The sequence below is a fragment of the Thermobia domestica genome, chromosome 18, assembly GCF_964235325.1.
Source record: "Thermobia domestica chromosome 18, izTheDome1.hap1.1, whole genome shotgun sequence".
Lineage (NCBI taxonomy): Eukaryota > Metazoa > Arthropoda > Insecta > Zygentoma > Lepismatidae > Thermobia > Thermobia domestica.
In genome coordinates, this window is record NC_137471.1 from 81,904,056 (window position 1) to 81,922,004 (window position 17,949).

At 36.5% G+C, this 17,949-nt stretch overlaps 1 protein-coding gene across 2 annotated transcripts in view; it reads left to right on the forward strand.

The window, feature by feature from the left end:
• Positions 1 to 17,949, forward strand: part of Usp10 (ubiquitin specific protease 10) — an 84,034-nt gene that overhangs the window by 36,283 nt on the left and 29,802 nt on the right. For both annotated transcript variants that reach the window (XM_081746495.1, XM_081746496.1), the window contains exons 3-5: positions 6,856 to 8,574; positions 13,983 to 14,184; positions 17,679 to 17,925. In XM_081746495.1, coding sequence (XP_081602621.1) covers positions 6,856 to 8,574; positions 13,983 to 14,184; positions 17,679 to 17,925 — 2,168 coding nt within the window. The remainder of the gene's footprint in view (positions 1 to 6,855; positions 8,575 to 13,982; positions 14,185 to 17,678; positions 17,926 to 17,949) is intronic.

The window sequence follows — 17,949 nt, forward strand, 5'->3', positions numbered from 1 at the left end:
ACCTGTGTCATAAACTTTTTAACCCTAAGATAAATTCAATTCTACTGATGTAATTCAATTTTACACTTTACCCTAGTGTTACCATCTTGCAACTATAAGCGTCACAAATTCCAAATACCGGTACTATTGAGATAAATACCATAGTATGTAGCACTACTTGAAACTAGCGCCAGCTATTCATATAATGATCTATTCCACATAATTCTCTTCGTAACTTTTTCCGCTACTTCCTCTTAAACTGAAGGACGATTCCACCTAGTTATCGATACATCAATTCAATTCTCAATGTTGACTTATTATCTATGATTCTGTATGCATTTGAAAGTTTTACTTATTATTAGAGCAACCCAAAAGCATACAAAAGCATAAAAAGCATAATAGCCATTTACACATATGGTTGGTACCTTGAACATGGTTGTGGCTGTCTAAGGGTCCAGAAGAAACTAATTTTAAAAGCATAATTTTAGAAAATAAAGCAAAAAAACATAATTTAAAAGATATAGCACAATTCTTTAAAAAATCTCTTTAACTTCAAGTTTAACATATTGTATTAATATTTTTAAGAAACAATATTTACAGTGCAAAATCATTGAGAACATAACAATGCAACAATGAAAAGATTATTTTTATTTTTGTAAACTTTTTGGTCTAATCTTTTGACGTGGAGAAAAGAATAAAGGACAAAAAGAAGAAATCTTCCAACAATTAATAGTACACAAGAACTCCACACTATAATGTTATGTGTACCTCTTGAAGTTGAGCACTTTCTGTACTTATTGGTGGCATCTTTTACTTTCCCTTTCTGTATAAGGCGCACACAAGTGATTAAAAAAAAAAAAAAAAAAAAAAAAAAAAACCTGACTCGAGTAAAGCCTCTCTTTACAGTGCATTAGGTAGAAAGTTCATTAAATATGAAAGAAACTGGTTGCATAAAATATTGATAAATAGATCAAGATATTTAGAATATTTAATGTATAGTAAATATTATACGTTATACACGATTGATGTAAAACAATGATTGAAATTAATAATAAAGCATAATAAAGCATAATTTGGAAAAAAATAAAGCATAATGTGGGTTGCTCTACTTATTATTCTACATTCATGTTTTGTTACTAAATTGTGAACTCCTAATGCAATCAAAGTGTTTTTTTATTATTATTATTATTATTATTATTATTATTATTATTATTATTATTATTATTATTATTATTATTTCATAAACGTAGATGATAATTGTGGAGGCGTTAAAATATTAAATAATACTTTTGATAAAGTGGATACTTTCAAATATTTAGGATCAATATTAACAGACGAAAATCATATTCACGAAGAAATTAAATGTCGACTAAAAGCAGGGAATTCGTGTTACTATTCGGTTCAAAATCTCTTGTCGTCGCGAATTCTGTCGAGGAATTTGAAGCTTAAAATATATAAAACGATAATCATGCCTGTTGTTCTGTATGGTTGCGAAACATGGTCGCTTACTCTGAGGGAAGAACATAGACTGAAAGTATTTGAGAACAGGATCCTGAGAAGAATATTCGGACCCAAGAGGAACGAGAATGGGGAATGGCGGAAGCTTCATAACGAGGAACTACATAGTTTATACGGTCTACCCAACATTGTTAGGGTCGTCAAGTCTAGGAGGCTTAGGTGGGCAGGTCATGTAGCTAGAATGGAAGAAAGTAGAAACGCTTTCAAAGTCTTGACTGGTAGACCCATAGGAAAACGACCATTAGGAAGACCTAGGCGCAGATGGGAGGATAATATTAAGATGGATCTCGCAGAGATAGGAATACAAAGTAGAAACTGGATGCAATTAGCTAAGGATAGAAGTCAGTGGAGAGCTTTTGTGAACGCGGCACTGAACCTCCGGGTTCCATAGGCCATAGAGTTAGTTAGTTAGTTAGTTAGATGATAATCTAGGTGCTGCTACTTCTATATCTCAGATTATCGCTTCACCTGGCGCACGCTCAAATGCATCTAAAGTAACAGAAAGATCCCAGAAAAAGTGTTTTATAAATAAGGGAACATAGTAGTACGTAAGAAACAGAAAAGAATTCTGTCTGATCTCAGAGACCCTAAACCTTGTTCTTCCGTAAGACCAGAGGTACTTGATAGTAAAATAAGTAATACGGTACCAAAGGATTCTTCTTCCTTTGTCTTTCGTTGAAGCAATTCGGTTTCTTGAATTTATGAATGAAGTAGAACCAAGTTACCACTCACCATCCAATACGTAACTCGCCGTATTGAGGCCTTGTTTTCTAAGGAGAAGTGTGGCTGCGGAATCGATTGATTTGACAACAGATAGCTGGGCTTCGCAGGCTACGGAAAGTTATATTACAATCACAACCCACTATATCCTTTCATCTAAGTTCAATAAGTTCAGTCCTTCAAATAATTGAAATAGAAGTGAGGCACACAAGGGTAAACCTAACTCAGCACTTAGCCCATGTTGCAGAGTAGTGGAATATTTTAGATAAAATACATGCAATTGTCTATGACAATGCTAGTAATATCACAAGTGCGGTACGAGAACTTCCGTATGCAAGCATATGTTGTTTTGCTCAGACCCTAAACTCTCTATAATTAAGGGACTTGCAATAGAGAAAATCGAGAAAATGTTAAGTGTTGTTAGTCGGATTGTTTCCCACTTTAAATATAGTACGTTGGCAACGTCAGAACTGGAAAAACAGTAAAGGTTATTAGGATTGGAAGTACATTTCCTTATACAGCAAGTTAAAACTCGGTGGAACAGCATACATGAAATGCTTGAGAGATTGATAGAACAAAGAAGAGCTCTTAACAATGAATTATCAGATAGAAATGTAACAAAGACGTCAGATTGCAAGAAATTTAACCCTTTAAGGATGTCCAAAATTTTAGACTTTCACTCAAACAGCTACTGCTTCCTTACTATTTATCGTAGGATCATGGTTCATACCTCGTTTTTCTCACGATAGAGCATACTTACCAACGGTACCACGTGTCGGTATCATAAACCTTAACCGGAAAATCGAAAAAAAAAACGGAATTTTTCTGAAAAAATCACCCCTTCGTAACACTTGCGCCCCTCGGGCCCGTCCCCGGTTTCACGTAGGGATCTAAAAAAATTGATAAATACCCAAAGGTAGGTCTACACATAATCCTTATGCAAGTTTCAATCTGATATCTTGAAAACTAAAGGCGTGAAAAAGTTTTGAAATTTGCCTTAAGAAAAAAGTCACGTCCCTTCGCAACACTTGGCGCCGCCAAGTTGACTATCCGGTTCCAAAACACATCTGCGGTGTTCTTTGGTCCATCCTTGACTTGAAAAATAAAAAAAAATCCCGGCTTAAATACCTGTTATAGAACCTAAATAAGCGGTCAAAGACGATAGTACGCCATGGTATATAAATATACCAGAACTCTTTAAAAGGTTAAACTTCCTACAGACTAGGGATGACTACATTTTCAGGGAAAACGGAATATAATTCTTCCGGAAACTGGAAAATTAGAAAGACGAAAAATTTTCCGGAAAAACTGAAACGGAAAATTTTCCGGAAAATCGGAAGACGGAAAATTTTCCGGAAAAACGGAAACGGAAAATTTTCCGGAAAATCGGAAGACGGAAAATTTTTCGGAAAATCGGAAACGGAAAATTTTCCGGAAAATCGGAAGACGGAAAATTTTCCGGAAAAACGGAAGACGGAAAATTTTCCGGAAAAACGGAAACGGAAAATTTTCCGGAAAATCGGAAAACGGAAAATTTTCCGGAAAAACGGAAACGGAAAATTTTCCGGAAAATCGGAAAACGGAAAATTTTCCGGAAAAACGGAAACGGAAAATTTTCCGGAAAATCGGAAAACGGAAAATTTTCCGGAAAAACGGAAACGGAAAATTTTCCGGAAAATCGGAAAACGGAAAATTTTCCGGAAAAACGGAAACGGAAAATTTTCCGGAAAATCGGAAAACGGAAAATTTTCCGGAAAAACGGAAAACGGAAAATGTGATTTCCGGAAACCGGAAAACTCTTTTTCCGGAAATGGCCATCCCTAAGTTATGGTAGGAGCGCATCAGGGGGCCCCAAGTGATAGTGAGCAGGTGCGTTCATACGGAGCAGGCGCGTCAGCGATGGGGGGTATACGTATATACAAGGATAATGGAAGAGCACACTTACACATACAATACTTTCATTATCCCTTAAAATTCATTTCAATATGCTGCCATTGATAGTAATTAATTTTATTTACTCTCATTCCTTCACGAAAAATGTAGGGATTCACATCGTATTTTACCTATAAATTTTCTATTTCGTGGAAGTGCCTGCTCGAGTGAACCCCTAATTCGCTTACACGTATAACCACCATCGCAAACTCGCCCGTTCCCTACGGACGTACCTCGACTATAGCCCTCCAGCTTCACCTTGGCATAAACCGTAATAGATGCAAAAATCGCTTGTAATAAGCAGCTTGCAAAGTTTGGTGCGTGGTTTTGAGACGTGTGGCTTCCACTATATGCATGTAGGATGTCTTATACAATTGTACGCAATTGGATGATAACACTCTGGGAATAAGTAGATAAGAAGTTTTACGTTATTTGCATGGAATTCCCCCCCCCCCCAAAAAAAAATACTGTATTTATAGACATAACATTTATGCTCTCCTAAGGTTAACTTTTACTAGCAAATTGTTTAGAAAATACATTCTCAAAAACACTATGGGCTGATTTTGTAAAAAAAAAAAAAAAAAAAAAAAAAAAAAAGTGTATACGTAATTTATTTCTAGTGGGATCTCTATTATAAAGCTACAGCCTCACACATTTTCTAGCTACATATCCTTCTTATTTCTTTTTGCGAGTTAACAGACTTTACCTAAAAATTAAAAAAAGAAATGTATTGCTAATCTACACCGATATTTTTCCGCTTTTCTATATCACTTTATAACTATTTGCAAATTAACAGACTTTATCTGAAAACTAAAAAAAGAACTGCATTCATAATCTACACCGTTATTTTTCCGCCTTTGCAAGAACAAAGTTCAGAACATTTATTTCATTTTTTGATATTACATACGTTGTATCCATGCAGTTACTGTTTCGATGTTATCTCTTTATCATAGTAGAATTGAGCTCCGGAGTTTTACCTTCAACTTTTTTTGGACAAAATTTTAGCCTCGCTCGAGGTGTGACTAGACCAATCAGCCCTCAGTGTTAACCGTACCTGAGGGATCACTTTGGAAGCTTTATGCATTGCACAGTCAAGGGTATGGTTGAGGAAGCCCACAGGTACGGTTCGTCTAGGGGACCCCTACGTGGTCGACTATGCATATGGCCCTAAATACCGTATTTACGCGAATCTAAGACGCCCTCAAATGTAAGACGTACCCTTAACGAAAACAAAACTTCGGGGAAGCAGGTTCTCATTCCCAAATAGTGACTCATTCACTACTCCCTTCTAAACCTGTTTGTGCCTCCAATTTCCTGATTTGCAGCATTTATAAACTCCTTATTTTCTTATCAATTGTAGTACTTCAAGATGTATGACTCACTTGTTTATGCTCATTAAACGGTGGAAGACACCAGCCACGGTATGTGGAAGGGGTAAGAACAATCTCCGCTGTCGTAAATTCACACGTACCCTTAACGAAAACAAAACTTCGGGGAAGCAGGTTCTCATTCTCAAATAATGACTCATTCACCTCTCCCTTCCAAACTTGTTTGTGCCTCCAATTTCCTGATTTGCAGCATTTATAAACTCCTTATTTTCTTATCAATTGTAGTACTTCAAGGTGTATGACTCACTTGTTTATGCTCATTAAACGGTGGAAGACACCAGCCACGGTATGTGGAAGGGGTAGGAACACTCTCCGGCGTCGTAAATTCACAAGAATGATTCATCTCTCATTTTACCACTGTTTTTTCCGGGCTAATTTTTAAGGATTTTTCATTTCGCGTAAAATGCACAATTTTAGTTTTGCATTCTGTTCGTACACACAAAATATACAGTCTCTTCAGAATCGTGACTAACAGGATTAGCAGTTTTTGGCAAAACTCGATCTAATCTGACTTAAATTTGCATAACTCAAATCTAAGACGCAGCTTGATTTTGTAGGCAAAAAGATCGACAAAAAACTGCGTCATAGAATCGCGTAAATACGGTAAGTACAGTAGGTTCTATGTAATAAATATATGGGTTATCCTTACTTCTAATTCTCAATATGTTCCTCTTCGCTATGCGCGTGGGTTTTCTCAGGATTATCCCGTTTCCTCCTACTTTCTTCATTCCACCATTCCATTCATTTCCCATCATCACCGCCTTCTATAGCCTATCCGGCATATCCATGGGAAGTAAAACATAGATTTTATTTCATTTTGCTCCTCTGCTGCTGCTCGTAATTACTAGTTGGTCATATATCCCTTTTTGAACCACAGAAGAAAAGGAACAGGTCTTCCTTCACCTATCGAACTGGTTACTGGCCAACCTAAAATCGGCATCCATTTAGAACTTAATACCCATTTTCGAATGTAATTTTATAGTACCTCGGTTGAAAACTTAGTTGTCTGATATACCTGTATACTCGCATTGCCCTGTTCATTGAAAAAATTAAGTTTTTCAAAGGTAATTATTCTTGCGAATATTCTGTTCCTGCAAATTGCTGGCTTCTGTATATTGAAGATAAAGTTCATTAACATGAAGGTATTTATTTATTTATTACATGTGAAGAGAATTACTTGAATAGTGTACTCTAAATATTTGAAAAGCAATGGTCTTCGTTATTATGTAGTGGCATTTTTTTTTTTTTTTTCGTATCTATCATTGTAGATTAAAATGTTTCCTTGAATTTGTTTTGATGTGGATTTTTCTCCTTATAGGTGAAGCAGTTAATGGGCCTGCGGTTCCAGAAGCGGCTTCAAACGAACTGAATGTACCGGCTATCCCAGCGCAACCACAAAATACAGTTTCTGCCGAACCACCTCAAGTACCACCTCCTGAATCCACTGCACAGGTGCCATGTGTGAACTTATACGCTCCTCCTCCTCCTCAGCCACAAGCTGTACTTACAATGCCACCCACGAACAATACATCAGTGCCAGCCCAGGTTACTACAATCTACCAGCATATTCTTCCTCAGCCACAGAGCGTGTATGTGAATAACGTCACTGCGAATGTGAATGTACACGGCTATCCTATTGGTTATCACCCGCAGCCCTTGGCACACCCACCTCCTCCCCCACAGTACTCTGCTGAAGTCCCAACTCCTTATCCAGAGAAACCGGATGCAACCCGTGTTGGTGAAGCAGTAATTAAAAATGGCGTGAATGAACGCGCCCAGCCTAACCGAAGAAATCGCACGAAAGGAAAACGTGATTATGGTAAGACTTTGCAAGATGCAAATAGCAATTCTCAAGAGCGTCCTGCAGTCGAATCATCCGCTGGAATTGCCGCACCTATCATTCATGCAACATATAACGCACCACCATACATACCACCTTTTGCACCTAATCCACTGCACGCAGGGACTGGAGCAGTTGCTGTTCCAGGTCACTATATTCATCAGCCTACTTACTTCCACCAGCCACATCCTGCTGCGCCGTCTCATCCGACAGCACAACATGCGACTGGTCCCCCTTTATATCTACCGCCTCACGGTTTTCAGATGATCTCGCCCGTGTACAGTTACGCAGCAGCAATTCCACCCCACCCAAATCCGGGAGTGTACTCCAGTCCACAAATGGGAAGTACCGGCAACAACAGTGTTTCAAGTACTATAACAACTGACACGCAGTCGGAATCGCTGCAAGTGGCTAGTGAAGGTGGTGAGTCAGTAGTTGTGGTTGCAGCTGCTCAGACGAACGCTTTAGTTTCTCCGGAACAAATGGTTCATCCTGCAAATTCTTCGTCCTCGTTCGAAGAGGAAACCTTGACTTCCCAAGACTCTCAAGTGACTGAAGTGGAATCTATTCCTGTTCCAGAAGAGGTGACTAGTGACGTAGAACATCAATCTCATTCCAAAGATAAGACTGAAGACACAGTGATTGTTCAGGTTAAAAAAACATTTGAAGACTCAGAACAGCCTAAGATATCACAAAGTGAATTCGATGTTTGTGTAAATAAGGACGTTAGTAACAATGTAGTGTTACCAAGTGCCACTACAGAAGCAGCTCCAGTGAATACCAGTGAGGTTAATAGTGTACATAGTAAGTTAAATGAAGTGCATGAAGAACCTATAAATCCTCCACCAACGAAATCTCCATTATCCAGCCAAAGTAGTGAAAAAGTTACGAACTCAAGTGTCCCGAGTGCGGAAGCATTTCCTGCCGTTGGTTTTCCATCTGCCTCCCCGGCAAGTAGTCTTAATGGGCCGGAACCTTGCAGTCCACCGACATCTTTGCCAACTGGCGGAAAATCGTGGGCAAGTTTATTTAAAGATTCCAGTGCCCCGAGTGAAACGAGGCCAACAGCACGTGTAAATCCCTTTGTGGATACAGTTCAGGAGAAAAGTGGTGCGGAATCTCATATTAGTCCTGAAGCCTCAACGCTCCCTCATGCTGATTCAATAGTAGATGATCCAAATATGTACAGACTGGGAGGTAAGTAGCTTTTATTTTGAGATGTAGTCTGCAAAAAATACTGACCAAAATAAATCCTAACTTGACCTCTTTCGTGGTTATATAGTTTACATACGTATCTGTGGCCCAAAGTTACGGGTTCCATTCCTGGTGGGAGCTTATGTTTGGATCCCACTTCGTTATAACGCTGTCTCATATACCTTTGGTGTTGGAGTTGTTCCACCAAACTAGTCAATTTACTCACACGTGTTGCAAGTAGATTTTATTTCAGTACCTTGACTTGTAAGGAAATATATATATATATAAATTACCTGACCAGAATAACAATGCGGTTTTTGGAGGGATGGCGCTGCTGTTGTATTTACATCAGTTCCAGGGCAAGCGCGGTGGGACAGGGGAGCGGAGAGTTTCACCCTGCAGTGTATCCAACGGTTTTTAAAAGTTGCAGTTTAGATATTATACATAGCCTAATCTGTTTACACTTAATAAATAAAGCCAAAGTTATAGTTGTAGTGAACCATTCCTGCAGTAATGCACATGTATTGTGAATAGTGATATATGAATGGAAATTACCAATTTAAGAACAACATAGCATAATTGACAATTCAGTGAGCTTCTACCGTGTATTAAACAGATTGTATAAAAATTGATTACGTGTTATTAGATTTCATTATAAAACAAAAGAATGACAATGTCAATGACTAAAAGGTTAATTTAAGGTTGATAGCTTAGAGATTTGCGAAATACTTTGTAAGTTTAAATCAAGTTAAGGTTAAGGCTCACGATGCTTATGTTTGTTTTAAGTGTATGTTTTTTCAGTTGACAAATTATTTTTTGAGTTTTGGCCAGAGAAGAACTCCTATGCTTCCACTCGAGAATTGTGAAAGTCCTCTCCGTTGGTCTATTGGCTAGTGCATGTACTTTTACTGTACGTGGTTCTGGGTTTGATTCCCAGTGAAAGACCAAAATTTAATTTTACAATCCTTCACTTTCATTAATCACCTGTGTCCTCTAGCAGAAACAACATAATCATGGGACGTTAAAATAAAGATTTTATTATTATTATTATTATTATTATTATTATTATTATTATTATTATTATTATTATTATTATAGAGAAGTGAATCCTTTGGGGGAGGAAAAGAGGTGAATAAATTTTTCCTTCAGTTTTTAAAGATTTATGGGATTGGATAGCTTGCCTTTCGGGATTAATTTGTAAAATTTGATTTAGCGCATCCTTCTTTAAGGATCATTATAAAAATCCAGCCCTTTGATAGAGTTCGAATAAAAGTAGTGATAAAACATCAGCGTATGGGTAATGTAAGCGTAGGTATAATTGCTTCAGTACATAATAAATTCACAACTTTTATTTATGACGAAAGAAATTTCCCGTGGCCTCCCTCTGAATTTCTCTCAAGGTCTAGCTATCATATGACAAAGAATTAAATCTACTAACTGCTTTCACACAATATAATTTTGAAACTTGGGAGCCTAGTGGTATCTTTGTGTCTGTAGTATATAATAATGCTGATACGTTGAACATCTTAATGCCATTTGTCGTTTGACTTCAGAAGACTTTTAGCCTGTAAGTACAAGTTGCCTGTAGTTAAAACATATCAGATGTACGATCTTGCTATTAAAACCGGCCCCTCCCCCTTCTCTATCTGAAAAGCCCTATATTGTTATTCACATGAAATTCAAAGACGAATGCAATCGTCTTTATCCAGTTGTATTTTTATTTCAAGTGTTAAGTATTAAAATGTGCAACGCATGGTTGCAAGAGGCTGGTTTTTGTTAATACTGAACTTAAGTACCTAATGTTGGGACTCATCTTCTTCATGAATTGATGTAAGAAGCGGCCGCGCGATTTTCGACCAGTTATTTCATCACTAGTATCTATGAGCAATGAGATAACAACAGTGGAAGACAAACTTCGTTCTTCTCAAACTTGATACTTTGAAAGTCTTATGAAAGTGGTTTCGTTATCCAAATACATATTCACTCTAATCAGTTTCTGAATAGCATTAATCTTATAATAACGTAATGTCTGTAAGAGTTATGTTGAAAATATATTTTGTATGTTTTTTTTTTTTTTTTTTCGTAATTCAAGAGATGTTTTCTGAATTTCACTGGAGTTACGAGGAACCTTAAATTATTAGGCATCCCACTTTAATCGCTCCCCCTTCACCCCTAATACGACATTGGGTATATTTGCAGCTTAGTGCAGCTTAAAGGAACCATGATCGTGCATATTTGATTTCTAACTCGCTTGCTCATAGCGTTGCCCTCGAGACGAGATGAGAATTCAGGTTTTCTGGTCTCGTGTCGTAAAAGTTTGTAAAAGTCCCGTCTCAAATCAAAACTTTCTCTGTCTCGTTTTGTAAATTTATGTACAAAATGTGTCCTGATTTCCATCTTAGTTTCATGTAGAACTTATCAGAATTCTTCCAGGTTACGACAAATCTACGAAAGATTGATATAACGACATTTAAATCATATTTATTATTGAAGTAAATTGTGTAGACTTCCGTATCTTTAAACGTTGATAAATGCTCTTTCTTGTGTTCATACTATTACCGTATCAAATTGCATATGACATATACAATTAATCATATATTATTAAACAGTGTTTCAAATTAAGATATAACATTTGGGTGAACTAGTCATGCCTACAAGACTCGACAATTTTCTCGATTCACGTCTCACTTCATATTTATGAAAGAAGGAGCGTACACATGGATAAGCATACCCTTTAATTTTGAAAACGGGAGATCGTATGTCTACCGAAACTTCTAGTGTTTCTTGTGAGTACTCTACAGTTTATTTCCTCCGATGATATTTTGCCCCGACCTCCTCTTGAATTTGTCCCTATGCATATTTTATAGACTTAAAAATACTAGACAGTAACCAGAAAATAATGAGTACACATCCTGCATATTCTCTCGTCAAAAACTTCGGAACGAGTCGAATCGACCAATTATAATTCGTTTTCTTTGCCACAGAGAGTATCTGATCCTTTGTACAATACCGAGGTTAATTTATTGGCAAGTGGATTTTTTTTTCTTGTTAGTTAAAATGTTCTCCAAAAAACTTCAATAACTCTTGAAACTGTCTGTCTTCACTTGAGCATATGCGTGAAGTGGTTTATTACGAATAGGACAAAAAGAACTGTGATAGATTAATTACAAGTAATCCGGTTAGAAACACTGCTGCTTGCATTTTAGTTCCAAAACTGGCCGTCCGCACTCGTTCGCGGGTCAGGTAATAACAGAAATTCTTCTGTTTACTAATGTATGCTGTTGAGTGTATATTTAATATAAACATTTTGCATTCTTACAATAAGTTAAGATTCATTCTCTTTACAACCAGTTTCTCTTCCTCTTCTCAATAATATCTAGAAGTGTTCTTTTCTCCCCCACTATTTCTAACACCCTCTCATTCTTCTCTACATACACATTTCGAAGGCTTCCAGTCTTTTTTCGTCACTTTTACGTAATGTCCAAGTTTCCGCCCCATACAGTACAACACTCCGCACGAAACATTTTATGAGTCTTTCTCAACTCTATTCATGGTCCCAGAAAACAGACTTTTCTTATTCCTAAAGGCTTCTTTCGTCATTCGTATCCTTGCTTTTATTTCATGTTCGCATTTTGTCATTACTAAGAATGCTACCCAGATCGAAAACTATTCACTTGTTCTGTTTTCTCCTCTCCCACTGTTATATTTGATACAGACCTCTTCGTTCCAATAAGCATGGCTTTTGTCTATCTAAAATTTATTTTCATCCCATATTCTTCAAAGCCCTTTCTCAGATTTTCTAAAAAGAGACTATACATATACTAGTAAATAAATAAATAAATAAAAATGTTCATAGCACTACAAAAGGTGGTGTAGTATTTTAATCGTTGATTCAATTAAGCATGCAAAATGCTGTTCGTTGATTCTAAGCAAAAGTGTGTGGACTGAAAACTAAACGAATGTAGAATTGATAGTAATATTTTGTCATATACGACTAAATGTCACTAAACTTAAGTTGGTGACAGATTTTGCAGAAAGCAACATCCTATGTAACAGTCAGAAATTATGCTGTTATTATACGTGCTACGGAGTGAGCGCGTATTGTCGCCTAGAAAGATTTTGTCTGATAGATCTTCCAGAGTTTACTTTGCACTATAAAATATTTCTCACAAGAATGTGCTATTCTGTCTGCTTATACAGTGCTTGCCTCTTTTAGCCAGTTGTTTAATGCTTCTTCAGCAAGCACATGTTCTTCACAGTATACAAGGGACATGCAAGTCAACCCCTGGACTCCTGGGGGGGGGGGGGAATCAAAGAATGGAAACTTCATTTATTTCTCCACATAACCCTTGCTACAGTTATATATTTATCCAGAGTTTAGCTAATGTCTGGAAGGCTTTGCCATACAAAGATTTATCAGTACCATTCTAGGACAATCTATTTCACGTCATCATTGTGGAAGTGTTTCGTTATATGTGATGATGGGATCCAGGAAATAGACCTTGTTATAGCGGTTCTTCAATTCACTGTAGTCTTCAAGTCTTCCGTGCCCGTCAAAAGCGAAAGAAGTTTTGGGTTCTAGCGTACTGTCACTTTTCCGAACAGAAAATGCTTATGAACTGTTGTGTTCATTGTTTCTAATGAAAGATTACACACCTTCGCAATCTCACGACAGGTTATACAGCGATTGTCAGTGATAAGTTGCTTAACGCACTGAATATTCCCAGAGATTGCTGCTGTGGGCCAGGATCTACCACGACCGGGATCGTCAGTGACATATTTATGGTCGTCTCAGAAGCGCTTATGACGGAATTCTTCTTTCTGTATATGCCATCTCTCACTGAAATATCATTCAGTATTCGGCGTATGCGTTCAAACTGTTGTCCGCTATCTCTAACAACATTCTCTGCAGTGACGCGTGAAATGGGTGCCGCGTACCAGTAACATAAGAGTTGTCAGTTCCCTCCGTCCTCGGATTCGATTTTCAGTCTGAAAAAAAAAATGCTTTGATCGCTCCTCGTTGTAAAATAAGAAACATAAAAGACAAGCGATTAGAACGTGTTTTTCAGTGCGTATGGTCTCAGATTTATTTCCCAGTGGGGATGCTTGTCTGATACAAACAAGTATTGGCCCTTACCCCACTTTAAGCAGTAGGTCCGTCCTGTATATTCTTGGTGCTGAAAAGTGGTGTTTAGTTCTGTTCTCTCTAAACTCAATTGGTTAATTAGGAGAGAGAAACGTCGCATTTTATGCGTAATATACATCACAGCTGAGTGTTTTGTGTATGAAACTGTCGTTCGATTGTATATATTGTGTTGAGTAGTAGTGTAGCCTGGTATACATATTGTGTTTTTATATTCTTAAAAAACGCTTATTTTTAAAAAAGTAATTGGTGTATTTTTTTATTTTAGAATATTTGCATAAATATGAGCTGGATCATAAAACAGTGACTCTTCAACCTCGTGGCTTAACCAACAGGAGTAATTGGTGCTATATTAACTCGACGCTCCAGGCCTTGTTGGCATGTCCTCCATTTTATAATTTGATGAAATCTTTGCCTATGCCATTAAACAAGAGTAGTGGCAAGTCATCTACACCAATAATTGATGGGATGTAAGTATAGTTATCTTACTCGTTGATGAACATTCGAAATTGTTTTTTCCCCATAGATTTGGCAGTTTGTCAACAGTTGCAAACAGCAGTTTTACTGAACATCAACAAGGTGAAAAATGGAAGATCCTTAAAGCATACTTTGAACTCGTACTCTCGGAAATAAATTACAAGATGCAGAGCAAGTTGTTTAAGAAGTTGGCGCTAGAAAATCTGTATTTTCATTGCTAGATTGTGAAATAATCACCCCACCCTATTAAGCCGGCTATATGCAATGTCTTAAGAGTTGCTATGGTGTGCCTGTGGTGGGCATATTAAGGCTGGTGTGTGTATAATGATATCAGAGTATCTGATAACATTAAAGAGGATCCAGGTACATTTGAGGCATTCCGGATAGTAAGGGCAAACTCAACATCGGATCAGTTTATCTATTTATTTATTTATTTATTCGATGTAGTTGTAATAATAGAAATTTTATCAACTAATTGGTAGGGGCAACTAGGATTTGAGTTTAGCATCCCTTTCAGTAACAATGCTATATTGGACGTGGACTTACATCTGAGCGTGGGATTCGAACCACATAGCTACGAGGGAGCCCTTAATGAAGAAAAGTTTGAATTTGCCCTGATACTCGGAACGCCTCGTTTCATTTGTGTGAAAGTAGTGATGAATTATGGTTGTGACTTGATTCGTTTCTCTCTCTCATCGGTGTTCATTACATTTATGAATAGAAGAAATTTTATATGTACCAAATATTTTCTATATACAAATTCTGTTGTAGCGTTTCTTAAACTGGTTTTTGGATACTTCGATGCCATTTGATTCAAGTGAAGTGCATGTTACACCATGTAGTTAGCACTTCAGCACACGCACCCCAGCGGGGATTCCCTGCATTTGAAGAAAAGAAGTGAGTGCTGTACAATAGTTTTATGCTTGTAGCTGAAATGCCATATATCTTTCTAATTTGTTTCCTTCTGCGTGTAAATGGCACGCTAAGTTTTCTGTAAACTTTCGTTGTGGAAAAATAAAAGTTTTGCTGCGAAAAATCTTCACTGCGTGTGCATGTGTTTCTATATTTTGGTGATCATATTGTACTCGTGTTACTTATATCTGTGATCAGAATGGAATATGAAGAACAGAGAATGGGTTTAGAACTGTAAGAATATAGACAACTTTTGGAAAACAGTATTAGAGGTTACGAGGTGAATATATTTCTAAAGGGGCGAGCAATCCCCTTCTCCGGGTGTACTTACGTTGTAAATATTTTTTTTTTTAATTTCAACATATTTGCAAAAGATTCTTTTGTCGCTCCCACAAAAACAATTACGAAACTATCTTAATGTTTTTAACAAATAGATACATAGGTTATAATGTAGTAAACATTTTTGAATAAAATACCTTTAAGGAATACCTGTGGGCATTTATTTCAGAGTGAGGGAGAGAATCCCCGCATCGCGTGTTGTTTGCGGCAAAAAATAGGCGCGTGTGCTTGAGTGTTAAGAATATCAGAAGCTTAGATTTCATAAGTAGTAGTTAATGCAATTTAATAAGGTAAAGATTGTACAAATTCTAATAGTTTAAGTAGGTGTATTATTATAAAATAAAAAATATTGAAGGTCTTCGGTGGCTCAATAATAGAGTGCTCACCCCTGGTGCATGTGGTCCCTGTTTCGATCCCGGTTCGTGTCAAATGGACTTCATGGTGGGCAAACACCGTATTCGTGGGTTTTCTCGGGGTTCTTCCGTTTCCTCCCATTTACTTTGTTCCACGAATTTTCTTCATTGTGATTTATCACCTTTAAGAGTGTGACATACTAAATATACAATTTACCATTTTTCTTTTGCTTGTTTTTCATAAGCGAAAGGAGATAATGAAATGCAACTTAACCACAATCATTAATGTTATTCTACAACAGAAGATATGAACCAGAAATATTTTCAGTGTTGCCATCCATAGAAATTACAATATTGCCAGAATAACATTTCTAAGTTAAAGTTAAAGCAGCGACTAGAGGAAAGAACTCAACTGCATTTGATTATGTATCATGTTGTATTAGAATCCTGTGAACTACTATTTAAATAACATTATTATATAATTTTAATAGCTGTAAGTTAAAACCATTTTGTTTATTATAAACTAAATACAACTTTTATTTAAATAGTAGTTCACAGGATTCCAAGGCAACATGTACAAACTGGTGCTGTTAAAATATTTCGAGTTCGCAGAACCGTTTGTTATACCCAGATGTAACCGTAAATTTTACCCCATTATACAGAGGAACAGTTTAGTTTAACTATCTTTGTTTTTAAACATTCTTACAGCTACAGGATTTTAAACATAATCTTTCAGAACAAAATATAAGCGTAATGCATAATACCGCTATCAATGGTCCATTGTTGGACTAATGTCTTTCCAATACTTTTTGACTGCAATCTAATATTGGATTATTCTTTCCAAGATATTTGCAGTGCTACCTAATTTCGTCACACCACTTTGTATTAGGATGTCATGTAGGTCTCTCTTTACTTGTTACTTAGGTATCCAGTAAAAAATTTGCTTTTGTATACCTTGTGTGGTTTGTTTCCCAAGAGAATTGTATCTATCTATCTATCTACTCTCTCTCTCTCGCTATATATATATATATATATATATATATATATATATATATATATATATATATATATATAGAGAGAGAGAGAGAGAGAGAGAGAGAGAGAGAGAGAGAGAGACGGTTGTTGAAAAATTAGAATATCACATCACCACTGCATATACGTAATCAAACGCAGTTGAGTTCGTTCCTCTAGTTGCTGCCTTAACTTAGATTTTGGGGAAAATGTTATTCTGGAAACATTGTAATTTCTATGGATGGCAACACTGAAAATTCTTAAGGTTCATATTTCTATTGTGTATATTAACATTATCTATGATTGTGGTAAGTTGCATTTCATTATCTCATTTCACTTATGAAAAACAAGGAAAAGAAAAATGATAAATTTTGTATTATTTTGAGTATGTCAGGCCTTGGAGCATGATCGTTGGCCTTTAAACTCACAAGATTATTAATTATTCGTGATAGCCTTCAATTAAAAAACTACCGTGTTTTCTTCCGTTAATAATATAAAATTAAGGGAATTTTAATTAATAATTATTTTAAAAGTTAAGCCTATTGGTATATGCACAAAACTTCGTTTTTCAATGAAATTTTCTTTCGAAAGACAAATAAAGGGTAGTTGGGTAGAACATTATCTAATAAAAATGGCCTTCACTTAAAAATGTGTGAGAAACATTGCACTTACATTTATAAAGTGACATCATAATCTTTTACTTTATTGCAAGTGTCTACTTGAAGTGTGGTATTTACGTACTCTAGTCGTTGGATATTTGTTTATTATATGCATGTTAAAAAGAAGTCACGTACGTTCCCATAGTTTGAAGACTAGTAGAATAGTCTTATAACTACGGTTGTCTGTTAGTCAATGATCAAATTCTCTTTCAGAGTTAAGTTTGTTAACGAGTTTCAACCCATGCAACCGATAACTCGCATACCAAGGAAAGAGAAAACTCTTCGTGGAAAAGACGATGGCTCTTGCGATATCCAGTGTGGACCTATTTTTGAACCAACATATGTTTACAAAATGTTGAGCAGTATTCAGAGTGATACGTTCAAGGTCGAAGGTCGTCAGGAGGATGCCGAGGAATTTCTCAGCTGCTTGCTTAATGGGTTAAATGATGAAATGCTTGAGGTAAGATTGTTACGAATTTTTGGT